At 44.0% G+C, this 26,637-nt stretch overlaps 1 protein-coding gene and 1 long non-coding RNA gene across 3 annotated transcripts in view; both read right to left on the reverse strand.

Annotated features, from left to right (window-relative positions):
* LOC139171923 (uncharacterized) overlaps positions 1-26,637 on the reverse strand; it is a 429,008-nt gene that overhangs the window by 312,179 nt on the left and 90,192 nt on the right. The gene's annotated exons all lie outside the window — the stretch shown is intronic.
* On the reverse strand, positions 9,656-14,054 carry MAF (MAF bZIP transcription factor). The gene has a single exon (XM_070760441.1). The coding sequence runs from the start codon at positions 13,090-13,092 to the stop codon at positions 11,968-11,970; it is 1,125 nt and encodes a 374-aa protein (XP_070616542.1). The 5' UTR covers positions 13,093-14,054; the 3' UTR covers positions 9,656-11,967.

Below are 26,637 nucleotides of genomic sequence, written 5' to 3' on the forward strand. Positions count from 1 at the left end.
TCACCCCCATGAAAACTCATTTGAGGGATGTAAAAAAAAGGGGGAAAGGAAGAGCAACCCCTTCGCTTTTTACAAAGGTGTTAAAAATCGGTACAGGGGAAACAAAATAGGTACATAGACAAAGAGGCTAATTTCTGATATCTTTTACATATCAAATGTAACGGTACCAGAAATTAGCCTCTTTGTCTACAGAAATTCTTACTCATCCCGGTCATTCAGGTCACCCACCTCTTTATCTGAGTACATCCATCCATAAGCAAATATAACACAGAGAGAGGAGGGTGGGTGGGGAGAGAGTGAGAGAGACTCTGTATGGGTCTTGTTCCAAAGAACATCCCAACTTTTTCCAGCCTCTAGAGAGAGTGACTAAAGTTTCCCGAATTTGCTTTTCTACTCCAAGGATTTGATTTATTCCCGGCAGTTAAATTCTGCTCTGCAGCCTTAAAACAATTTTAAACAGAGGAAGTGCATTGCGTGGTTGTGTTTGTGTGGAGTGTGTACGTGCGTGGGGGTGGGTGGGTGGGTGGTGTATCTAGGCAAGCTCGACCCAGAGGGTGAAAACGCACTGAGTCTGGTTCAACCCGTGCCCTCCCCGCCCTTTCGCTCCGGAATGACGCCGCACAGGAGCGAGCCGATCTCGAAGTTAACTCCTGCTTTTCTCGCGGCCACTCCGGGTTTATTTAACCCCCGGTTTGCCGCGGTTTCCTGAATCCCCCAAACTTTTTGCAGAGGGGCTTATCAAACTAGCCCACCTCAGTCAAAACCCCGGGCTGCAATGCGGGCGCCCGCTTGGCGCTCAGCAGATCTAATCTTTTAGGACCTAAAAGAACCGCTCGCTGCGCAGAACCTTTGCAATTCACCCCTTGCAATTCTCGCCTCGCCTTTGCCTGCCCGCCGGGGGCATCCCTGCCTTCTCCCAAAAGATGCGCAAGGGTTTGGCGGGCAATACAGTCGGAAATGGGGGTGGGAGGCGTGCAGCCAGACTCAACCCATTCCATGCGGATCTTGGAGAAACGGATGGGGAGGGGGCTCTTCTGGGCATGGCGGGGTTGTTTTGGAATCCTCCTCTGGCCCAAAAGCAGAAGCGGAACTCGATCCTGAAGCCGCACTTTGCTTTGGTTAAGGTTTGGGGTCCTTTAGCTCTCGGGGTTTTTTTGGGCAGGGGCCCTGTACTTGCCTCCTTTAGGGTAGAAGAGAATTTAGAAAGAGAAACGCCGAAAAACACCAAAACACTTCTTGGTTCGGCCTTTCCAAATCCGGACGCTCTCCAAATGTACTGACCTACTACAGGTACCAGCATCCTTAACCAGAAAACAAACATACATGTTGGCTGGGCACTTTGGGAGTGGCGTTCCCAAACTCCCGCAGAAGGTCTTTTTTTGGGAGGGGGGTGGGTCTAATTTAGGATGAACCCCTGTTAGACTTTTATTGCCTGGCGCTCAAAGCTGGTACCCAGCGCGTCAGGGGAAAAGTAGGCAATCTGGATATTTTTGACGTTTTTCGGCTTTGCCGTCTCCGAAGAAGATCCTCCCTGAGCCAATTCAAATCAACCTGGGAGAAGCTAGGGGAAGAAATCATGCACGGGATAGATGGAATGTTTTTAATATGATCACGGAGATCAATGTTGTCCTTTTATCTGGGATAAGGATCCCCACCCAATTGAGAAAAATCTGCCTTCTCAAATCAGGCGTTTCTATTGAGCCATTGGGCTGGGGTTGGGGTTGGGGGGAAGGTCAACGGGGATCAAATTTTGCCCCGTTCGTATTCCGCCGGGGAGGTGAAACTTCGCCATGAAAAAAAAAATCTGGATGGAAAATCTGACAACAAGTAGAAAGCCATTTCTACTTTCTCGCTCTTTAAAATGTCAGCTGTGAAAGGCAAGGCACGCCTTAGCGACATATATGTGTGTGCATAAACACTCTCGGCGATGGAGAAAACACACAAAGGGGCTTTGTCTCTTTTCGAGCAAAACTTTACGGCCGAGCCGCCTTGCCCACTTTTTCCAGGCCGTCGCTGCCTCTGCGCGCCCCCAATTTTTACCTTCAGGATGCGCAGCTAGCTCCGAATCCCGGAGCGCGTGTATGTAGCATGAAGCAGGCAGGCCCCAAACTTCCAAACATCTGGAGCTGGAGAAGGCTGGCTGCTCAGGACACACAGACAGAGGAGAAAAGATCTTATAAGACAAGAGTGCAGGTTAATGGTTTTAAAACCAGAATGCCTTTTCTTGCGCATTCCAGCGCTTGTCCGGACGCTGCACTCCAATGAGCGCACCTGTTGTAAAGCAACTTTAACTAAAGTTTTCCATTGATCAGGCCCTTTGCGCTTATTGTACCTTGGCTGAAAATTGCGGTGTAATTCTAGATTACAACAATTCCTTAATTCTAGATAAGAGGGTATGTGCGAAAGAGAAGTTGGAAAGATTCGGAAGTCCAGAAGTTTTGGCCGAATCTTTCTGGGCATTCTCTTGAAAGTAACTTTCCCCGCAATTGGCCAACGTTAACTTAGGTCAACTCACTTACTTCAGAAGTAAGTCTCGCATCAGCCAGGAAGGTTTATACCTGGGAAATAACCAGCTGGATGTTTATATGCGAGATAAACGGAGAAATGTTTAGCGAAGTTAACCGTTGTTCCATTTTTAATAGATACGGTCCTACGTTGTGAGGATGGGTCAGGCTGAACGCAGCGCGCCAACCGATCCTAGGCAACCTTCCTCGCGGCTAAGAAGATGCCCGGGCAATCCTAGGCACCGTTCTACGCCAGCCAGATCTTGAAACCTGGTTAGGTGCGCCGAAATTGCTTGGCACAGCAACGCGTGCCGTATAATCGCCTTGGCGTCGCGAGGCTGCGATTCTCGCATTAAACGCAGCGCATTTTGCTACGCAGTGCTTGGGGAAGGAAGTCCGGCTTATGAACTCACAAAAGCTCGCTCCCGAGGAACCGCGAACTCGCCCTTCCGGCCAACGCTCCGAGTCCAACCCTAGCCCGCCTCGGTGCTTGCTTAGCGATCAGCCTGATCTCCGCTCCCCTTCTCTTTCTCTTCCCCACCCCCCGCCTTTGGCCGGAAAAAAATGCATGCAAATATATGGACTCCCACTTTTGAACCAGGACGGAGGGAAGAGGCGGAATTGGAGTCGGTCAGAGAAGCCGGCACGCGTCTTGCACCCTTATTCTGCCCCGGAGCCTATTCACGATGGATCGGACGCTGCGGCGTCGGGACCGATTTACGAGCAATACAGCGGGATCTCTCACTTCCCCCACCCGCCGCGCCCGTCGACTTTGCGCGCTATTCAAAGCGCACTCCCGGTGTTGGGAGGTTTGCGGGCCGGCCGTGCCGAGAGCCGAAAGTTGGATAGCCCGCGCGTAAATTCCACTCGACAAACGAGGGGCGGGAGATGTTAAAAAAGAAAGAAAGAAAGAACGCGTTCCCATCCCACCCTCGTCCCACCAAAGCGAACGGGAGACGGGAAAGTGTTAACTTGAACTTAGGAAAGGGGGTTCTGGTAAAGAGGGAGCCGAGATGTCGTGCCCCCCCCCCCCACTTCCACCCGCGAATCGAAGGTCCAGTTCCGACAGAGCGCGCCGTTGGTTAACTTTAGGCTAAGCATCTCTCGTGCCAACGTGGACCGTGCCTATAGAATCACTCATTAGCATCCTAACTAGGATTCGGGTCACATTTATGTCAACCTGTGTGAAAGGTTTTTTGGGAAAAGGAACGCGCGCGTGTTTGTGTGTGCGTGTGTAATGGTGGTTCGCTTCGGAACTCGGCTGCTTTTCGGGCGAAGGTGCGTTAAGGACCGGGAACTCCGGTATAAAACTCAGCTGCGAGGCTTCGTAAGCTACCCAGAAGCAACAACGGATCATAAATATCTCGTTCTGTACAATCGGATGGACTAAAATGCGTGTGGCTGGTTCTGTGTTCAGAGTGTTGTGCGAGCAAAGACTACCCGCAGTGCAATGGTTCAGAGCGCAATGGTTCTCGGGTTGGACAAAGTCCAGGGGAACTTAGATTCAGGTCCACCTTCGGCCACCCAAACTTCTTGGGTGTGTGCAGCCGCAGGGTTGGTTTGGGAAGAACCTGCCGAAGGGAGAACTATCTTGAATTTCTAGAAGATGGGCTAGGAATCCAAATAAATAAGTAAACAATCAGAAGGAGAATCCCCACCCCACCCTGCTTTCCAGCTCTTTTCCTTCATGCAGGAAGGCCCCAAAGCCCGGTGGGTCGTAGCTCGTCCGGCGCCCGAGCTTCGATTTTTCTCATGCACAATTCGTGCGCCTCCTAATCGCTTTGCTTAACGGTTTGGTGAGGATGCGCGGCTATGCGTCTATCTCCGCGGTGGACGTCCGCGCGATTAAAGGGAAGCCAGACCTTCCGATCCTAAACCGGGAAAAGGGAAATAAAAGCTCGGCCTTTACGCGGACTTTGAAGCCCGCGGCGCCCCAGACCGCTTGCGCGAAACGGTGCGAACATGATAAAGGCGATGCGTTAAGGAGCTTGCTTCAAACACCCGCCTTTCGGAGTTGAGCACACCAAGAGGGCGGGATGGGGGAAAAAGTCCAGCCAGAAGGGTCTGTGCCCCGAAGCGAGGAAAACTGAACGTTGCAAGAACAGGCCAGTTCAGCTCCCAACCTAAGTCCTTCTTCCTGGGCGGGCAGCGTGGTCTAACCGAGCTATTTTCTCCTTGTTGGTAGGAAGAGCTTGTTCACACGGGTGTTTCTTTTTTTGCACACCAGGACTCCGTCCAGATGGTTTCTGGTTCAGCTGTTCTCCCTCCCTGTGGTCATTCTCTCCAAGACCTGTTCTGCTTTGGAGGGAGAAATGTGGACTTTTCAAAAACCTTTTCCCCTTAGTTGGGGGGGAAATGCATAAAAATGAGCATGGCCCTTTCAAATTAAAGCCCACCCTTTGAGTGAGGCTCCTACAACTTTGTGATTGTCCCCAGGCCATACTGAGAAATATGAAGATTTCATTCCCCCCCCCTTTCCTACAAGAACAGGCTTTTAGAGTGTGAGCCAATGCTGCACTTTTGCTGTGCACAATCCTATCTGCTGGCTGCAACCAGAGAGGTTGTGGTCCGGTGGGCTAGATCTGATAAAAAGGATATTGGAAGGCCAGCAAAGTCTCTTCCACACTTTGACTAATACTTGGGTATGTAAAAAGAAGAAGCAAGGCAAAGGGGGAGGGGGACTGAGTGGGCAGAGATCTCAAGGAAGCTGGTGGAGAGGCCTTAGAGAAGCCTTAGAGAAGAAAAGATGAACTGGGAGAAAGATGGGATTAGAAGTTGTAAGTGAAAAGTTGGAGGCCAGTAAAGAACGCTGGGAAAAAGAGAATGAATATTTACAAGTTCTTTTCAAAAAAGTAAAATAAAGACAAGGTGCAGATATGGTCCTTATTTTGTAACACAGATTCAGTTAAAGTTAATAAGAAAGGAGAACATTCTGGAGGGGAACCAAGGAGAGGTCTGAATGCACCTCCTCCTCCTCCTCTTCCTCTTCCTCCTCCCTGTCTCCCTCTCCCTCCCAGCATTTGGTACACAGTGCTGTGTGGCTTACCTCTGAGTAAAAATGCCTAGGAGCACCCACGTGGTTAAGAACAGACGGGAGTGACAAAGAGGAAGCAGCTTTCCTGTACCCCCAAATTGATTCTGCCATAGGATTACAGCAAATCTGTTATTCATATTTGGATGTATACAAATGTGAATAACAGCCTTACAGGGAGACTCCCCGGGTTCAAATCCTGGTAAGGGTATGGCTAGCTGATGAGAGCAAAATAAGCTTGAAATAGATCTAAGCTAGTGTCTCTTCCTTTTCACTATCAGCAAAAATATGTTACACATATAGAATATAGTATGTCGGCTATAAAATTTTTTAACAGCCTTGTGTAGGGGCCGAGAGGCATAAAGGAAGCAGTGTGCTCCCTCCCATATTTGAGTATACAGGGGTGATTCAACAGAAAAAAACCCCTATAACTCTTTCCTGGTACAAGCTGAGAGGAGGAAAACCTGTGGTTTAGAGGTTAAAGCTATTACCTTACAGGCAGAGTCCCCAGGTTCAAATCCCAGTAAGGGTATGGCTAGCTGATGAGAACAAAATAGCTTGAAATAGATCTATAGTAGTTTCCCTTCTTGTTCATTATCAGCAAAAATATGTTAAAAAATCTCTCTCTCTCTGCATACATATGTATGTGTCTGTGTATATTTATATACATACGTACATATATTTACATCACACACACACACACTCACACACACATTATACATATTTATTATAATACAGGAGCGTACACAAATTTGGTTGCTGTGCTTTTCTTTCCCCACTGGCGCTGACCCTCTACACACCCTGGTGACCTCTTTTCTCTCCTGGGTTGTGTTGTCTGCTGATGGAGGGGACAGGCTGAACTCGTCCTTAGTTCAACCAGTTCCCCTCTTTAGCACTTTCTAGAAACAGCCAAGCAGCCTCAAGTCAAACCTGTGTCTTGGAAGAGGGTCTCGGCTGCTGAGAATCCGGCCCCCTTTTCCTACCCAGTCAAGGATGGGTGGGTCATCCTTCAGCTCAGTTATGGGGCCCAGGCCCATAGAAGGATGCACATGCCTCTCTCTGTGTGTGTGTGTGTGCCTGCACCCAAGCCATTAAAAAATAAAACATGCATGGTGCAGGATGTGGTTAGCAAAAAAAGCCTTCGGATAAGGGCAAAGCAGAGAGATTAACTCAATTTGCGTTTCTGACTTTTGTTTCTAAGGCCCTGGAACTTGGAGAAGACGATTGCCGAACAAGCTCGCAAGGGATCAGGCTGGAATGAGGCCTTCCAGCCAGGGAACTTTGCAAGGCACTGGAGGAGAAAAAAACATGGCCGGAGAGTCTCTGTCCTAGGCAGGGAGAGGATGGCACCAGTAACAAAACAGCGTGAAAGGCCACAGGGCGTTCCACTCACAAAACGGAGTTGACTTTTCAGCATCTGGATTCCTGGCAAAGCAAGCATTCACTGGGGAAGGGCTAAGGCAGATTTTAATGACCTTCCCTATCAGAATCTCCCCCCCCTTTTTTGGAGGCACCTGCAGAGTTTTGGGTTACACTTTTGCGCCGGCGGTCTTATCCTGCCAGCCCAAATCTAACCCCTGGTGGTGCCACCGAATCAGCAGAATCTAAAACCTCTCCTGTTTTAGAAATAGGACCCAAGCTGCCCATTATAAATCTTGTCTTTAGAAGGGGGAGTAAGGGGGCAGAGAAAAGGAAAGTTCCTTCTCTTTCTGTGTCTTCTCCTTGTGAGAGGAAGGAACTGAGTGAGATTCTTCCTCCCGTTCTCTTCCCCCACACCTTGAAAACTTTTGCCCTGCGCTCAAGGTTGTCCTTCAAGGCCAAGCACACACTTTCTATTTGCTTGCCGGGTTTCTTTTTGTCATTTTGGGAGCCTGGCGGCTAAAAGAAAAATTGGAATCTATTGCCTGGCTTCAGAAGCAGCTTTTCTGTATCAGGTCAAAAGCTGGACACGGCTTTCTGCAGACACGCTGGGCTCTTTTTTTCCTTTGCACGATACTAGACACCCAGTTTTTGGAAGGGGCAGAGGAAACCTTTGCATATTTACCATGGGTCTTTGTGCAAACTCGAATCTTTGCAAAGGCTGGGCTTAACGCAGAGCAGAGGTTCATTTCTCTGCTTGCTCATCCTACAGTGGTGAGAGTGGTGGTGGAAGCAACAGAAAAACCCAGAGCGAGCAGCAATTGCAAAGCCAAACCAGCAGTGCAATTTTGGAAAAAAAGTATAAACTTAGGAAGGGAGGAAGGGAGATACAGTGAGGGGGGAAAGCCTCACTATCTTTATAGGAGACAATCGTTTTCTGATAGGCCAAGGGCAGGCAGTTTACCCATTGATTACATATTAACCTGTCTGGAGAAGAAGGCTGAAAGGGGGCCGTGCCTGAATAATAGGAAGGTCAAGTTCTAAAGGACGTGGTCTATTATCAAGCAGGAATAATGTAGTCCTCCCCACCTCTAGGACCCCCTTTTCTTGCTTCCCAATCTCATCCACATGGAGTAGAGCTAAAAGAGGGCTGGTTATTGGATTCCCCCACCCACCCAAAGCTGGACTGACTGCAACTAAGTTTTCCTGTGCAGGCAGCAGAGCAAAAGCCAAAGCAAAAATAATGGGAAATGAGATGAGATGCATTCGCTTCCCCACCTTTTGTTACCAGACTGGGAGGTGTTGCTTTGTTTCAAAGCCTAATGACCTTTGACCTTGCGGCTTTGACAAACCCTTAAGGGAAGCATCTTAGAACCCCTAGAAATTGAGCTGTAAATTTAAAACAAGGTCTGGGGTTTTTTTTTGTTTGTTTGCATGTTTTCTTTTTACCTGTCTGCTGTTCACTAGTAGGATGCTAAAAATCTAAAACTACACCCATTGGAAGATTCTCCCCCCTCCTCTCCCTGTCCTGCTTTTTTTGGGGATCTAGAAAGGGAATGTACTTTTCTCCCTGTATAAAATGACATTGTTGTCAAGTTATAAGAATGTTGCTGTGTTAATCATTTCATAGATTAAAACAAAATTACAAAAACCAAAGCAAGAGACAGAGTCCCAATCCGTTCATCTTCTTGAAATTAAGAGTGTGTGTTGTCAGGTTTTTAAAAATATTATATACATGCACTGTTTTTTTAAATTTTATTTTAAATCTCCCTCTGAGAAAAAAAAATAGATGAGACAAAATTTGGCTAGCAGAACATCCCATACATAAATGAGAATACTTTTGTAAAAGTCTATTTTTAATAAAAAAAAATAAAAGGACTGAAACACCTAAAAGCTAAAATTAAGAAAGGCCACCCTATGCCAGCCTGATGGAATTTTTGACTTTTAAACAGCCAGCCCTCATAGGCCTTACCTTTGCTGCAAGTTAGGGGTTTCAGGGAAACTATAGAATAGCAACATGTTTTAAAGGGGACTAGCGCTCTCTCTCTCTCTCTCTCTCTCTCTGTAATTATGCAAGGGGAATTGTGATTCTCTCTTCCCAAATTTGAGATCCACCAAATTTGTTTCATGAATCTTCAAATACTACTGTGTTTTCCCCCAAAATAAGACCCTGTCTTTTACAAACTTGAAACAAGCGCTCAGCCTTATTGCCATGCACTTAAAAGCCCCATTGGGCTTATTATCAGGGGATGTCTTATTTTGGGGAAAACAAGGTAGTTACAGCTTTAAATGTCTGCCCCCGTAGCTTCAATATAAAACAAATCAATTATAGTAGTAACTCTTAAGATGTGCCCACATATTTGACATAATGTCCTTGGCAGTGATATTCTTTATTTCCTCCAAAATCAGCTGAACTGTTTTGTGGAAGTGAAGGGCTTTATTTTGTTTGAAAAGGCTATTTTAAGTTGTTGTTGTTATTATTATTATTGAAATAATAATGAGCAAGAAGCTCACAGAATCCCTTTAAAATAATTATAAAACTTGCAAGAGTTAATACTGACAATTTAAACTCTTTCTTTTCATCTACCTAGGAGAAAATGAAATGGCTTTTTAAAGAGAGCAGTTATTTTTTACCTTGTCAATTCTCAGCTCGCACACATTTAAATTATCTGTTCAGATTAATTTATCTAAACCCCTGCCCCCCCGCAGATATTTATGATTAAATAGATACTTCAAAGCTATAAACTAATGAAACTCAGTACAGAATCAAAAATGCAGTTTATTATAGTAGAATATTCCTCCTTTTTGATATAACCATAGAGTTGAAAAATGAAAGGAAAACACATAAGGAACATCACACATGATTAGTTGGTAACTTAAGATATAAAACAATTTTGCACAGCAAAATATGTCAAGGGGAAAAATAACTGACAAGATTTTTTTATATTTATTGTGGTATTTACTTTCCTTTTTTTTAAAGACAGGAGTATCAGTCCCTGACAATAAAATTTGCTGATTAATGCCTTTAAAACTTTGTGAATTTGTGAAGTTACAGAAAATCCAGTTCTGCACCACAATACAACTGTAAAAAAATCTGCATTATTTAAAAAACTGAGCAGTAATGCCATCTTTGTAAATGGTATTAGCATCCTAGACAAGTTTGCAATGGTTTATATTTTGCTTCAGGTTATATCTTAGTGCAATTCAGTCCCTAATATTTAAATCCCCCCCAAAAAACCCCCAATGTTACATTTTGAACACAAAATAACCCTATTAATATAAACAGGGATATTCCCCTTTTAATACTTTGGTTTCCAAATACAGTTGGTGGCAGAGCAAGATCTACACATACCCAACTTATAGTTAAGTTGCAATCACATGCTGCATAAGCTACTTTTTTTTTTAAAGTCCCATTTTATATTCTACTCCTTTTAACATCACAACAGTGAACAATTTAGTGCACCATTTAAAAAAAAAGAGAGACCTACTTCTAAACAGACCTAACTTTTTTTTTTCAAATTATCTATAACATTCCTTTATCTGTTGCGTACATTTGAATGGAACTGACAGACAATAAAAGCTTGAATTAAATTATATATACCAGGATCCCGTAGCATTGCACGTTTGACAATGACCAAATGCAAAAAGGAACACACACAAAAAAGGGGGAGGAAGTGGGTAGATCATTCCAAAATAAATTTTAGACTGCTTTAAGCAACAATATCATGTAAAATCCAACAAATTGCAGCAATTTTTTAAGCATCAGTTTTAAAACTTTCTTTCCAAAGTTCTTGTTTTTCCTGTAATACTGTAAATTGCAATCCACTCTGCTGTTTTTGTTTTACACATGAGAGAGCGAGAAGAGTTTTTTTCTTTTTTCAATTCATTTTTTAAAAAGTCTGAAGTTTGAAAAGTGGGGTGCCACTCAAAGCAGTTTCCAGAACAGAGGCAAACTTGAATGGGTAAGGAAGACTCAAAAACAGTTGCACTTTTTTGCTTTCAGTTCAAAAAAGTGGTGAAGAAATACAACTTAAAGAATGAATGACATGCCATTATATATATATCTCCAAAGTCCATATCCAAGCAAAAGGAAAAAAAAATCCGTACATGTCCAGCATGCAGGGCATTTATCAATATAATGTCTTTTTTTTCTCCCCCATAGTCTTTTGAAATATTTATACAGTTAATTGATGCAAGACAAACTAGTAAGCGTAATAATGCATGAGATGAGGATGGGTTACTAAAAGCAGACTCAGTTCACTGTTTGGCAGCTTAAGGCCAAAGATCACATCAGTAACTCAGGAGAAGTTGATCAAGGCTCCACACGGGCAGGTTGACATATTCTCTAGGTTTTAGTTCAACCAGAGATGGACATTCAGCAATCTGAAGTCTTAACACTTTCTTTTAATTATTTCACGTCCTTGAAACATGTCTGCATTCACGGGTGGTATGAACACAGACACATCAATCTATGCACCTATCTATATCTAAAGTTTATATCCCACACGAAGAATTCTGGGTGGCAAAATTGGCGGTTTTGTATTTTGGCCAGAGCAGATTTTTTTTAAAAAAAAAACAAAAAAAAACTCTGAGCAAACTTCAGATAAGTTGATGGAAGTTGGATTTGCAGGCACACTCACTCACAGACACACGCACAAGCTAATGCTGGAAAGGGCTGGAAAAGGCGAGAAAGGTCAGGACCTTGTAAGGCTGACCCTCTGATGCAGTCCACCTTAAATCAGTACCACCAAAAGTTGCCTTTATTTCTTTTAACAATACAGGGTGGTAATGACCGGCGTGGGTGTGTACATAGCAGGTACGGTTCGGATGGCCCAAGTTAACAATAATTAACATACCGGGACCAACTGCCTGACCTTTCCCCCCTCTCCAGCCTTAGGAACTTTTGCACACGTGCTTGCGCGCCAGCGTGCATGTTTTTGTGTGGGTGCCTGCTTGTGCTCCAAAGAGTGGCAAGGGGCGGGTGGGGGGGGGGCGAAGGAAGGGGGGTTTCTTGGGGTTGGAGAAACGGTTGGCGGGGTAAGGTGGGTGTAGGTGGGAGAGAAGACCACAGACTCACATGAAAAACTCTGGAGAAGAGGGATTGTCGCTGCTGGAGCCGTTTTCCCGGAACCCGTTGCTGACCAATTTCTCGTATTTTTCCTTGTAGGCGTCCCTCTCCCGGACCAGCCTGGAGATTTCCTGCTTCAGATGTTCTACCTGTTGGAGCAACTGGTTCTTCTCGGATTCCAAGACGTGCCGTTGCTGGACTCGCTTGAAGCGGCAGGACTGCGCGTAGCCTCGGTTTTTCAGGGTCCGTCGTTTCTGTTTCAGCCGGATCACCTCTTCCTTGCTGACGCCCCGCAGCTGCCGGTTCAGCTCGCGCACCGACATGGTCACCAGCTGGTCGTCCGAAAAGCGGTCGTCGAAATGCAGGCCGCCCCCGCCGCCGCCGTGGTGCGGGTGGTGGAGCGCACCGCCGCCTCCGCCGCCTCCTCCTCCTCCGCTGCTGCTGCTACTGGCCGAAGACTGCACGCTGCCCGGCGGCTGGGGCTGCGGATGATGGTGGTGGTGGTGGCCGGCCGGGTGGTGGTGATGGGGATGGTGGTAATGGGGCGCACCGCCACCGTTCTGTTGCTGTTGTTGCTGCGCCGCGGCGGCCGCGATCACTGCGGAGACCACGGCGGCCGCGGAGCCGATCTCGTCCGGCGGCATGGAACCCCCCGAACCGCCGCCGCCGCCGCCTCCTCCGCCGCCGCCTCCGCCGCCCACGGCCAGCTGCTGCCCTCTAGCATAGCCTTCGAAGCCGGCGGCGGCGTTCTGAAGCTGGTGGTGGCTGTTGTTGATGAGCGCTTCCACGGCGTCTTCGGGACTGAAGCCCAGCGCCTCCGGGTTGAGCTGCTGCGGGTAGCCGGTCATCCAGTAGTAGTCTTCCAAGTGGGTCTTCTGGTCGCTGCCGCCGGAGCCCGGGCTGGGGGCCGAGAAGCTGGGCGACGGCGGGACGGAGCTGCACGGCGTGCTCATCGGGGTGGACGAGAGGGACCCGCCGGCGATGAGGCGGCCGCACTGGCTGATGATGCGGTCCGTCTCCACGGGCTCCTTCTTCACCTCGAACTTCATCAGATCGAAGTCATTAACATATTCCATGGCCAGGGGACTAGTGGGCAGGTCGGCGCTGTGCAGGGCCAGGTCCGAGGCCATCCTCTTGCCGCCGCCGCCGCCTCCGCCGCCTCCAGCCCTCCAGAACGGGTGCGCTCCCGGAGCCGGGGGGCTGCTCTGGCTTGCCAACGGGTGAGCCAGGTTGGCTGGGTCGCCGGAGCCTCGGAGAGAAGCTGGCTGGTCCGGAGCTGCGCGCTCTCTGCCGCCTCCGCCTCGCAGGCTCTGGCGGGGATCAAGCCAGCTAACCGCAGCAGCGCCGGGAGAAGGAGAGCCTCGCTCGCACCCGGGGCTCGGAGGTTTCCCTTGACAAAGAAGCAGCCGCCCGGCTTGCAAAGCCGGCAACGCGCGGAGCGGCCGTGCCTCGCTGCCTTCCTCGCCTCGCGCTATTTGCTCGCCTTTTGCATCCGGCCGCCTGGGTTTCTTTCGTTTTTCTTTCGCTCTTCCTCCTCCTCCTCCTCCCCTCCTCTCTCTCTCTCACTCTCTCTCTTCCCTCCCCTTTCTCCTCTGCGCGCTCGTGGCTCTCTCGCTCTCTCCCACTTCTCTCTCGCTGCAGCTTCGCAACTGCAGGTTTTTTTTGTTTTTTTTTTACAGGGAAAGGTTACTTAGCAAGTTCCGCGTTCATTTGAAAAAGGGTGGTTTGGCTTTCTTGCTGTCAGTCTTTTGGGGGTGACGCTTCGTGGTGTTTCTTTTCTCCTCTTTTTCTGGCCGGAGTCCAAACGAAGAGAGAGAGAGAGTTTCAGCACCAAGGAAAGGAAAAGGGGGAAAAAAAAGAGAACGCGGTTGACGCTTTCAAAAAATAAAATAAAATCAGAGCAGGTAGGTCGCTAAATCGGATTTTTTTTTAAAAAAAAGAAAAGGAGGAGGAGAGGTTTGGAAAAGCGAGAGGGCGCTTTCTCCCCGAGTTCTGCAAAAGGGGAGAAAGGAAGATAAAGGAGGGGGTGAAAAATAAGCCCTCGGCTGACTCCCCAGCTTCAACGCCAAAGATGAAAAAATATTTTCAAGAGATGAACCGGGAGGAGAGTTTAAAAGCATTGCTGAGTTTTATAGCGGGCCTGACGTCACGCTCCTATCGGGACCCGACTCCCAATCCCCGGCCGCGGACCCGGCTCCTTATTAGCATAATAGTATAGAAACAAGGAAACTTTTTCAAAGCTGTCAATCAAGGAGCCAATCAGCTGACTGTCAGCTGGGACCCAAACTTTTTAACTCTTTCTGAACCGAAAGCGCCGCCTCGGACTCAATTAGGAGGGAGAGGGGGGAGAGATGGGGGGAAAGGGGGGAAGAAGAAAAGGGGAGAGAGAGAGGAGAATGAGAGAGAGAGAGAGAGAGAGAGAGAGAGAGACCCCGAAAGTCATTTAACCACCAAAGCCCGCTGCTAGAAATCTCAACTCTGCAAAAGAAAACGCGGTAAATAAATAGGTAAGGGTGCTTTACGCATCGTCTCTCACTTTCCTAACGTGCGTTTCGGAGTTTTGCGTTTTTCGGAGGCTGGCTGGTGAATGTGTGTAACTCGAACACGTTTGGGAATGTGGAGTACATGCATATATTCGAGTGGCTTAGCCTTCCCTTCCCTTCTTAAGCGGCCGAGTCTCTCCGCGTGAGAAAAGACAGACACACAGAGCACGGACGAGCGGCTGCACGCAGATTCTCTCCCCCCCCCCCCAAGCCTCGGTAGTACTAATTCCTTCTTGTAACTAGAGCGTTTTGGTACATTGACCCAGAAGGTCCCAGCAGCCTCTCTTGGAGACCCCCAAAATAACTCTGCGGTTTGTTCAGCTTTTTCTTTCTGGGCAAGGGAGCTTCCGAGCCCCCCCTTAGCCCTTTGGGATCTAAAGGGAGTGAATTCGGAACCTTCCCCCCCCCCCCCAGCGCAGACAGGATCCCCGAACCGGGTTTTTAATTTATTTTATTTCATTTGCACGCCTTCAGCCGCGCTTTCGGGCTTTTTGCCCGGAGTTTTCCAAGTCCAGGACTACGGCGCAAAGTTAGGAATTTTTTTTAGTTCCGACCTCCCTCTGATCGATCGCTCCGTAAGAGGTCGAGAAAGTTAAGGCAAGTGCTTAAATGCTAGCCACGAATGTGCTCTTCTCCCCAGCGCCATCGATTACTTCTCCCTTCCCCTCTCTGGTTCCTTTAAACTCCTAGATTTTAAACATAAGCTTGAAGTGGCTTTTTTCTCGGGACGGGAGGGTGGCAGGAGAGGAAAGGGAGAGAATTAAAACCGAGGAGGGAGGCGAGCCTTAAGAAGTTCTGCAAACTTTGGATTTCAACACAACCGGGGTTCGCATTTGCAGGAGACGGGCGGTCTGCTCAATTAATTACTTAAAAAAAAAAAAGCAGTCACGTGCGCTCTTTCTCGCTTCGTGAGGTGGGCGGGTGGGTAGGTGTTTAAATTTAAAAGCAAAAAAATAAGAACCGAGTTAAAACAAAATCCAAGTTTGCTCGCGTTCCTCGTTTCAAACCTCGACAGCGCCACCTTTCGTCCCAGATCGGTTTCATGCTGGACCGCTTCCAATTTTCTAGAGGGGGGGGGGGATCCATACTAGAAACTCGTTTAAAAAAAAAAAGTTAAGACCTTTTAGCGTCGGCACCAGTCTGACATTAACTCTTTCGCGTCCGAGACGTTTGTCATGGCTTGGCCGGATCGTTTATTTTGGGACTAGAGCTAATAACAGGATGCGCGTTTTACTAACGTTTTCCTATAAATGTGATTTCTCCACTTAGGATACGGCCTGCCAAGTGTATTTCTAGAAAGTAAGTCTCAAAGGGGACGCGGTTCTCCTTAGTCTGGATACTTTGTGGAGGAGTTGGGTGTGTGTATTTGTGATTCTCCCTCTTTCTAAGATAGGACAAAAATCTTTTTAAAAACCCCTTTCAGCTTTGATTCCCAACGGGCTTCATGGCAGGAATTAAAATTACTAGCAATTTGGTGATAAATGATATGTCTCTGGTAGGCCAGATGAAAATGTAGTGCTATAAAGCTGCTTATCTGAAAAGTAATTCTCAGAAATCTGACTCCGGACACTTAGTCATATATTAAACCAGCCTTATGAACATTGCACCCCAGTACATTGGCTTCAACTATCCTTCCCTCCAGGCCAACCTTTGAATTTCCTACTGAAGCAGCCTTTGCTTAATTCTAAGGATTCTGCTTGTGGGGACTTGGCCTCTCTTAGAGTCTCGAGAGTCTCAAAATCTGAAGCTGGCAAAGCAAAGACAAAAAGAGACTGTGGATGGAGGGATGCCCTGACATCACTCAGTCTTGACATGATAATTTCTTATAGTGGAGTTGTGCTAACTGGTAACAACAACCGAAGAGTTTGAAAGAGGTGGCTGGGCTGTTGGATACATCACACATTGATTTGGGAAGCACCTGCATGCTTACAGGCATAGGTTGTCAAAACACTTTACTGGAAGCACCTAAATAAGAAAAGGTGCTTTCCAGAAGAAGCTCAAGACATGGAATTTATGAAAAGGTTGAATACGATGCACCCAGTTTGATTCACGATCATAGGGGTGTGTGGACAGGAATTGTCACTCTATTGTTTGTTTGTGTAAATAAACACATTTAATTTTTTTTTTTTAAAAAGGAATTGTCAGTCTAAAGAGATTCATGCCTTGTCTCCTACTTTCCCCTTGCTCTTCGGAACCTACTACAATAGATTGTTTTAGGTTTTTTTAGATTGGGGAGAAATGAGAGTTGTGGCATTCCATTTAAAGGAGGAGCAGGCATTTTGGGGAGGAATGGACCCTTTGAATGAGAAGCTTTGCCATTGAAGTAATATATTTGTACATATTGTACAAAACGAGGACTTGTTCTCGGTGTTTCTCAGCTCAGTTAGCTCTGAAGGATAAAACAGGGAATGCAAACCCCCCCCCCACATCTGGCTAGCACAATCTGTGCTGAGATATAGCAGTGCAACTGAGGGCTATAAACACGACTGAGCTCAAACCTCCAAAGTATTAAGACAAATTACTGGAGGTGCATATTAGTCTTATTAACCTATGACAGATGAGGGAGCTGTCAAATATTGGCTGGTATGTAGCACAAACACATAGAGGTTTAGAATCAGAAGTCTCAGTCTCTCTCTCTCTCTCTCTCTCTCTCTCTCTCTCTCTCCCCCACCCCTACTCTGTTCCTCTCACTATTGGCAGGATAGTCCTGTAGTTTTAACTGCTTACAATGAGCATCTGAACAATTTCCCGGTAAGGCTGGACTCCTTCTGAAGCAACTGCACATTTTCATGTCCATTATAGGTGACCAAGCCACCAAAGCACCAACAGTTCAATTCCTTCAGCCTGCTCAACCACAAGTTGGGGTTTTTGTTTCCATTGAGTTGAGATGATTCAACCAATTGTCTTTAATGTGCTCTGTACTTTTCAAGCACTTGGTTTCTGAGAGCTTCACTTCAGAATAGAATAGAAGAGAATAGAGTTTTTTATTGGCTAAGTGGCCAATAGGAGCCGGCGTGGCGCAGTGGTTGGAGTGCAGCACTGGGTGGCGCAGTGGTTAGAGTGTAGCATTGCAGGTTACTTTAGCTAACTGCTAGCTATAGTTCAGCAGTTCACCACCAGCTCAAGGTTGACTCAGCCTTCCATCCTTCCGAGGTGGGTAAAATGAGGACCCAGATTGTTGGGAGCAATAGGCTGATTCTGTAAACCGCTTAGTGAGGGCTGTAAAAGCACTATGAAGCAGTCTAAATGCTAATGCTAAGTGTAATTGGACACACAAGGAATTTGTCTTGGTGCATATACTCTCAGTGAACATAAAAGAAAAGATACATTTGTCAAGAATCATAAGATACACCACTTGATGATAGTCATAGGGTACAAATAACCAATCAAATCATACCGGGAATCACTCAATATAAATTATAAGAATACAAGCAACAAAGTTACAGTCATAATAATCTCCAAAATACACTCTTTCTGTGTGTGCTCACATTTGCAAACATACAAAATTTTGTAAAATAAGCATGGTCGGTATAGAGAGAAGCACCCTCTTTTCACACCACTTATCACTGAGAAATTAAAGGGGAAAAACTCTCAAGTGTGTATTTTCAGGTCTTCCTTGGCTGAGTAAACAAGCAGAAGGAAGATTTGCAAAAAAGGGGCCAGTATAATAAGTCTTGTGGGTTCTATTGACTTTGAGTGTCATTTGCTATGACTTAAACAAACTCATTTATCAAGGCCAACACATTAAGTACAGTTACTGCACCTTTTGTTTATCCAGCGCCTTATTTTATGGGGCAGAACTGAGTGTGGTGTCCACTGAATTTAAGTATGAAAAGCCACCAAATTGATTTCCCAACGCGGGGAGTGACAAAAGCTGAAGACATCAACTGCTCTTTAGACACAAAGCTAGATAAATCCTTTTAACAGTGCTTCAGATCCGTTAACAGGGCCACAAATAACAAATCACGGTTAGCAGATTTATGGGAAAGAAATAATGGAATCAGATGAGATAATCTGATAGGGGTAAAATTGCTGAGGAAATGAGTCCTCCTTCACATCTATGGCTATGAAGCCTCCCTGCGATAACGAGAAGTCATTACAAATAGGTGAATTATGATGGGAATAATCGTCCTTGTAATTCAATATTTATTCATCCTTTTTTCTTTAAGTAAGTTGTAGATGACCCCAAACAACCCGCTTTGAAAATTATTATATTATATTATGTGATTACACACACACACACATACACACACATGTCTTTTTCTGACTATAATTTAGTGTTTGTTTCACCTTATATTTTGGTTAATAACTACACATTTTGCATTCAGATTTATGCACTACATTAGGCCTGCAAACATTTTATGATTAGCATAAATAGTCACTTCATGAATTACTAACAAAGTTGATCTGAAAAATATTGGCGCATTATTTTATTAAGTGGAATGCAAACATATGTCCAATAAATTCTAGTTTGCTTCTGGCAGGAAGGGATAGACAAAGATACAGGCAGTTTTATCTCACTGTGGCTAAGTGAGAAAAAAATAAATAAGATGAGTTAATCTGTATGAACTTAATTTGCCTTGTCAATCTTTCTGTTTGCATTTAATAAACAGAAATGTCCAGATCTAATTCAGAATCAGTACAAGAAGAGATAGCATTTAAACACCTCTAGCAATTTCTCCTGCAGGATTGCATCATATGGACATAAATTTTGATTTCTTAATTTTGTGGCTAATTCTGTTTCTTGTTTGGGGTAAATTAGCAGCTTGGTTTGATTGTAGCAGATTGGGTTCAAACTGAATGGAAACCAAAGTAAATACCTATTATATCTTCTTTCCTGAAGCGGATGCCCTTCGTTCTGTAACATGTCAAGTGTGCTTAAATCCCATTGGAATTAATAAAAATCAAAATTAAAAAAACAAACCCCATGCCTAATTATATACTGAATTTCAGTAATTCAAATCTAAGCAGATTTGAAGAGTCTACACGGTCTGGAAGCTCCTTATCTCTGGTTTCTAAAGCTTAGCAAATTAAACTGAATTGAACATTTTAATATCTGAGTATATCTAAAGTACATCTTAGAACCAGATCCCAGATGTTTCAAGCCCGGCTTTTTTTTTTTTTTTTTGCCAACTGCTAGAAAACAACATATGTGTCACTAAACAAGGGTTTCATAGGACAGAGAGATAGGAAGAGTGTTGAGGGAAGGAAATTCAAGCCGACCAATCACTGTTTGTGCTCTGGTTTAGACTTCCTCCAATTATCCGATAATGTCTCCTTAGCATCGAACGAAATCCTAAATGTATGTATGTTTTTTATATTGGGGTTCCTTGTTTTTAGATTTTTTAAATGTACAATTGCTATTTTAGATTTTAAATTATTAGATTTGTCAATACATATTGTTTTTTATCACTGTTGTGAGCCGCCCCGAGTCTGCAGAGAGGGGCGGCATACAAATCTAATTAATAATAATAATAATAATAATAATAATAATAATAATAATAATAATAATAAATGAAGTCAGTTTCAGATCAGTATGTTCTCTGATTAGGGAATAGGGAAGGAATGAGAAAAGGAAGGCAGGACTTGATGAAGATTTCAGTCTAATAGAGATGCGTATATTTTGGAGTATAAGACACACCTTTTTGCCCCTAAAAGAGACTGAAAATTTGGATGTGTCTTATATTCCGAATGTAGCTTTTACTAAGATTTCTCTCCCCCCCCAGCCCTAATAAGGTGCTAACAATCTTTCCAGCTTTTACCGTCTTGCAGGCTTTTTCATTGTTACTCGCTCCAAAGAAGGTTTTTTCAGCTCTAACCAGGGGATATAATAATGTGTTGAAGCTGACCAGGCTAGCCAGATGAATGCTGGATGCTAGCCAGATGAATATCTTGTAGGCAGATTTCCCCCCACTATTTTCCTCCCCCAAACTAAAGTGTGTCTTATCCTGTCTTATACTCTGAAAAATGCAGTACTTTTCATGATGGAAAAGGACATGACCATTTTTTTTTCATTTCCCTTGCTTTTGCAATCTGCCCTTGCACCCCGACCACCACCACCAAAGGCTTCTTTCTACTAGAAGATCAGGAAAGCAGGGCTAGTGAGTGAAGAGAATTTGAGTGATTAAAATAGACCATCTCGCCCTTTTTTTCTGTGGAAATGTTCTGAGCAATAATGGGAATTGTTCTTGTTAGTGGAATTAAATCCATTGTCTTTCAAGTCAACAACAGAGATAAACGTGTGTATATATATAAAAAAGTCAGTATTGAATCATAATCAGAATAATATCCATTATTTCTTTTGCCATTTCTTGCATTTACTGAGTCTGAATCATTTTTTCTGCCTATAAATGTTAGAAAACTGTATTTTTATAATTTCCTTTACAGGCACAGAAAAGTCTACCTAACCCTCCCCCCACAACAAATTCTAGATACCATATCATCATTTCCTTTCTCTCTCCCCCTCTCTGTCCATTACATCACTTCCAATTTTGTAAATAATTTTTTCCGCAACATCTTTCGTGAGGGTTTCCACGCCTGAGTTATAAAACTTGCAATAATCACTAGATAGCAGCAATTTAAATTTTTTTTTTTTTACTTTTATATAATACTCATTTGATGGGTTTGATGCCTCATCTAATCTTAAGTAAATCTTTTGTTAGTGAGGGAAGCTTATCCTGTTTCAGTTTTAGGATACATTTTGTTTTCGAAATAGGTTTATTTTCACTCTTGGGTTTTGCTTATATATTCGATGGAATATTTCTTTATTGCTCACTAAATTCCATTTCAGTTGTTGAATAAATGGTGTTATTTTTATGGAATCTCTGCTCTCTATTTACAATTAGAAAATGAATGTTCTCAGATGTCTCTTTCCCTTCTAAATAAAACATAAAGGATCATTAGTAAAAAGGTATCTGAAGAACACAATGTAATCAAATAGAAAATGATTGTTCTCAGTCATGCTTGGATTCCTCAATGCCTGCATTTATTTCTGAACTATGAAAGAACAAGATGATGAAGATCAATAAGCAGAATATTTAGACATTTGAACAATTATAATTCTAAACATATTATTTCTAATATCCCAGAATTATTGTTTGAGGATAAATTCAGCAATTGGCAGCAGTTCTATATTCTCTGCAAGGAAAACTGCAAATTGCAAACCCAAAATGAAATGGGTAACAAATAGTCTCTGATTGCCAATTGTTATATAACATTTTCTATCTATAAATTTTTTAAGATACATTTTTTTAAATTCTGTGAATTGCTCAAAGGCACGATGAAGTGTGTGGCAAATCAAATCAAATCAAATCAAATCAAATCAAATCAAATCAAATCAAATCTCAAACCAAACCAAACCAAACCAAACCAAACCAAACCAAACCAAACCAATAAAATCAAGCACAACCACTGAGGAATCACTTCCTGTTTGTAGTCATACTTGAATGTCTGAATGACTCCTTTATGTAAATGCTACATTAAAGTATAGTGTTCATTACACATCAGTCTACAGAACATCTATAACAAATCCAGCACTAATTTCATATCAAAGCTAAGTTTGGGAACAAATGTTAAATTCTGAAACCCAAGAAATATCTAAATTCACAATATGTAAACTGTTGATTACAGAAGAACTTATTTTAAGTATCACAGGTAAACACTGGGAACAAATATGCTACAATTAGAATTAGAACATTTCTCCTTGTGTGAATATAAGAATGGAAAATGGGACTCTGCAGGTGACTGAAATGAAAAATGCCTTTAATCCTACCATATTTAACACAATTTTATCCTTCTGTAGACAATGTTGTTCACTTTGGGAATATCCATATTTACCAAATGTCATAATTTGTTTCTACATGCTAGATCCTTGAAATTTCAGCAACTGGATACATATCAATCAACTCAAAAATGTATCAGCCACAGATTCCATTTTAGCACCTTGTTTTCTTTCCTATTAGGACATGAGCAGGTAAGATTTAAAAAAAATATATAAAAAATATCAGCACTGTTTTGAAATTTGTTTTGCAACTCCCCCCAATTTTTGTACTCTCTATAAACAGGTTTTTGTTTCTCTTGCTAGTTTCCATAGTGCTTTAGAACATAACCTGCCTGCAGGGGCTGCTAAACTACAACTCCAAGAACCACAAATGATGATGTCATGCGCACCATGATGTCATTAAACAAATGACGTTAATTAAGTAAGTTGCATCATGACAAAAGGTTGCCAATGATGTTCGGGATATAATTTGTGTTAGTCATGCTGGCTTGGTTTACGGGCACATGTCCAGACCCCCCCCAAAAAACAAGAAACACATATGGAGTTGCTTCTAAACAGTTTATTTCATATTGACCTCCCATCTTACCGCAGGATAACTCTGGGCTGTTTACAATATTAAAAATGTAAACATTTTACAAAATCCTCACACAATTGGAACTTGCTCCTTGCTTATAGACAAACTAAAATACCTACTTACATCAATAAGAACTAAGGAGAAATTTTTTGACTGTTAGAACAATTAATCAGTGGAACAGTTTGCCCACAGAGGTTGTGAATGCTCCAACAGTGGAAGTTTTTAAGAAGATGTTGAATAACCATCTGTCTGGAGTAGTGTAGGGTTTCCTGCCTAAGCAGAGGGTTGGACTAGAAAACCTCCAAGGCCCCTTCCAACTCTGTTGTTATTATTAATCTTCCCATAGCAAATCAATAGGGGAAGATGGATTCACTTAATGACTGCATGAATGACTGAACAGCTGCTGTGAATAATTTAACTGCAGGGCCTCTTTAGGAATCTCCTGGGAGGAAACAGGGCCAGAAAAGGCGGGGAGAAGTCTCCGTGGGGCCTCTCTATGAATCTCCTGGGAGGAAACAGGGCCTCCACCCTCCCTGTGGTTTCTCCAATCGCACGCATTATTTGCTTTTACATTGATTCCTATGGGTAAAATTGCTTCTTCTTACAAACTTTTCTACTTAAGAACCTGATCACGGAACTAATTAAGTTCATAAGTAGAGGTACCACTGTACCACACTTCTTCAACATGATGCCACTATAGTAGAAAGCAGAACATTGGATCCAACCCTTGAGAATCAAGCACCACCAACGCCACCACCACAACAACTCTCAATTTAAAGTTGGGGCGGGAAAGAAGAGTTCAATAGCAATTTTATTTTCCATGAAATGGAATGAAAATGGGGGGGCGGGGGGGCAGAAATAATGGATAGCATAGTGGTGAACTTTGCTTTATGGTAAAGGCAGGGGTGGTGTTCATTTACCTTCCATATTTATTTATTATTAGAGCTGAAAGGGACCTTACAGGTCATCATGTTCAACCCCCTGCCTGAGCAGGAAATCCTACAGCACGCCAGCCAAATGGCAGTCCAATCTCCTCTTGAAAATGTCCAAAGTTGGGGAGTCCACAACCTCCGCTGGCAGGCCGTTCCACTGGTTGATCGCTCTCACTGTCAGGAAATTCTTTCTTATCTCCAGGTTGAATCTTTCCTAGGTCAGTTTCCAACCGTTGTTCCTCGTCCGGCCCTCTGGTGCCCTGGAAAACAGTGTGTCCCCCTCCTCTCCGTGGCAACCCCTTAAGTACCTGTATACAGCTATCATGTCCCCCCTAGCCCTTCTTTTTACTAGACTATCCATGCCCAGTTCCAGCAACCTTTCCTCGTATGACCTGGTCTCTAGTCCCCTTATCATTTTAGTTGCTCTTTTCTGCACCCTCTCTAGAGTCTCTATATCTTTTTTGAAGTGTGGTGACCAGAACTGGATGCAATACTCCAGGTGCGGTCTGACCAGGGCCTTATAGAGTGGTATTATTACCTCTCTGGTCTTGGAGTGTATCCCCCTGTTCATGCAGCTTAGGATTGTGTTGGCTTTTTTAGCCGCTGCTGCACATTGCTGGCCCATGTTTAGCTGGCTACCCAATAAGACTCCAAGATCCCTTTCACAGTCACTCATGGTGAGTGTGGTTTCGCCTAATTTGTATAGGTTTGCATCACTTCAGAAATGCGTCAAGTCAGGGAAATGACCCTTTGCGCATGCCCAGGGAGTTCTTTGCCCAACACTTTCAAGGAGTGGCGACCAGAGGACAAGGTTTGGGGGGCATGGCCATCCGGCTATCATTGCCAGTTTGGCAAGTGAGGAGGTTTTTATTTTTCACTGCACGGAGAGTCATTTGAATCAACACCCATTTCCAGGAAAGCCATATTCTTGGTATTGGCAGGACACTCCAAACTGCCGTCCCTTCCTTAATAAGGGAAATAAACACCCATCTGCATTTTCCTTCTGTGGCTTTGACAAAGTGAACTCCACATCCCGCAGTTGTCCTGAGCCTGATCTTCGGGTCAGAAGGACAAGCGTTTTAATGGTCCCCGTGTTCCTTTTTTTCTTCTTCCCTAGATCCAACTGGGATGATTCACAGGCTTTTATCTTCCCGGTCACCTGTTTGGGGAACAATGGAATGATCAGGAGATCATCGTCTTCACGAGCTTCGGATGGGAAGTGGCAGCTTTGTAGTCCAGAGCACTTCCTCCCAGGTGGAATTGTTTTCATGACTGTATCCACGAGGCTGGCTGGGTCCCCGCGGAAATGTATGTGAGTAACATATAAAGGTGGGCCAGCAGAAGACTATGGAGAACTTGACCCAAGGGGATGCATGAAAGGAGGCTCTGCTATGCGGGCCAGAGATTGGGTCATGTGCTGTTTTTTTTAATTTTTAAAAATCAATTTTCACATTTTACACATCATTTTTAAACAGATCTACAGCCATATGTGCATATTATTGTTGTATTTATGCAATTTATACATCATTTCTCCGTATTTTCTAATCCTATATCTTTGTCCCACACTGTCTCTTCAATTTCCTATTCCTGGCCCAATTATAGCATTTTGTCCATATGTCGTAATATTCTGAGTCTTTTTGTCCTTTAAGTTCAATAGTTAATTTGTCCATTTCGGCATAGTCACATATCTTCTTAATTATCATATTTTCCCTGGGCATGTTGAAGTATTTCCAATATTGCGCATACACAATCCTGGTCGTTGTTGTAATACGTAATGTTAGATATTTGATATTTTGAGGATATTTTCCCTTATTTATGCCTAATAGAAGAAATTCAGGGACATATTCTACAGTTTTATCTAGCATTTCGTGCAACCAGTTACGAATTTTAGTCCAATATTTTTTTGCTTCAGGGCACAACCACCACATGTCATGTGCTTTTGTCATGGCACCACTTTTGGACTGAGGATGGGTCTGCAGAACATTTTTAGTTTAATTGGGTGACTTAACTGGAAGCCTAAAGTAATTTGTGTCCTTTGTTTCTCATAGGAAACTGTGCTTCTGATGTCTGGCCATTTGCTACTGAATTCTGATGGTACAATTGTAGAGCTCTACAATGAGACTCTCAAAGCAGCTTAAACCATCCTAGAATGCCCGACTTGATTTAGAAGACAGTTATAAATCTCTCTGTGTATTTTAAAACTCCAATGGTGGTAATATCCACACATCATGAAGAAACTGAGGTAGGAAGAGAAGAAGACTGCCCAAACTTTGCTTAAAAGCATCTTGAAATAAAGGAATTCCTTAGGGGAGTATGACAGGGGTGTGCAAAATATGTTTTGGGTTCCACGGTGAGTAATAGCACTTAGTTTTATATACCACTTCACAGTGCTTTATAGCCCTCTCTAAGCAGTTTACAGAGTCAGCCTCTCACCCCCAACAATCTGGGTCCTCATTTTACTGACCTTGGAAGGACAGAAGGCTGAGTCAGCCTTGAGCCTGGTGAGATTTGATCTGCCAAATTGCTGTCAGCCGGTGATCAGCAGAAGTAGGTTGCAGTACTGCACTCTAACCACTGTGCCACCGAGGCTCCTTGTCTATCTTTTTTGTGCATAAAGCTAAATGGATTTACAAACAAATCTTGTTGTTGCCGAGGTACCCATTTTATTCTTAAAAAATTCTGAGCCAATGCTCTGGTTGGATCTACCACCTTTGACTTTTGAATTGCTGCCTCTGAGCCAATGCTCTGGTTGGATCTACCACCTTTGACTTTTGAATTGCTGCCTCTAACATACCACCCAAAACCACCTACAGCCCCCAATCCAATAGAAATAATATCCTTCTTCC

This window comes from Erythrolamprus reginae, chromosome 9, assembly GCF_031021105.1.
Source record: "Erythrolamprus reginae isolate rEryReg1 chromosome 9, rEryReg1.hap1, whole genome shotgun sequence".
NCBI lineage: Eukaryota > Metazoa > Chordata > Lepidosauria > Squamata > Dipsadidae > Erythrolamprus > Erythrolamprus reginae.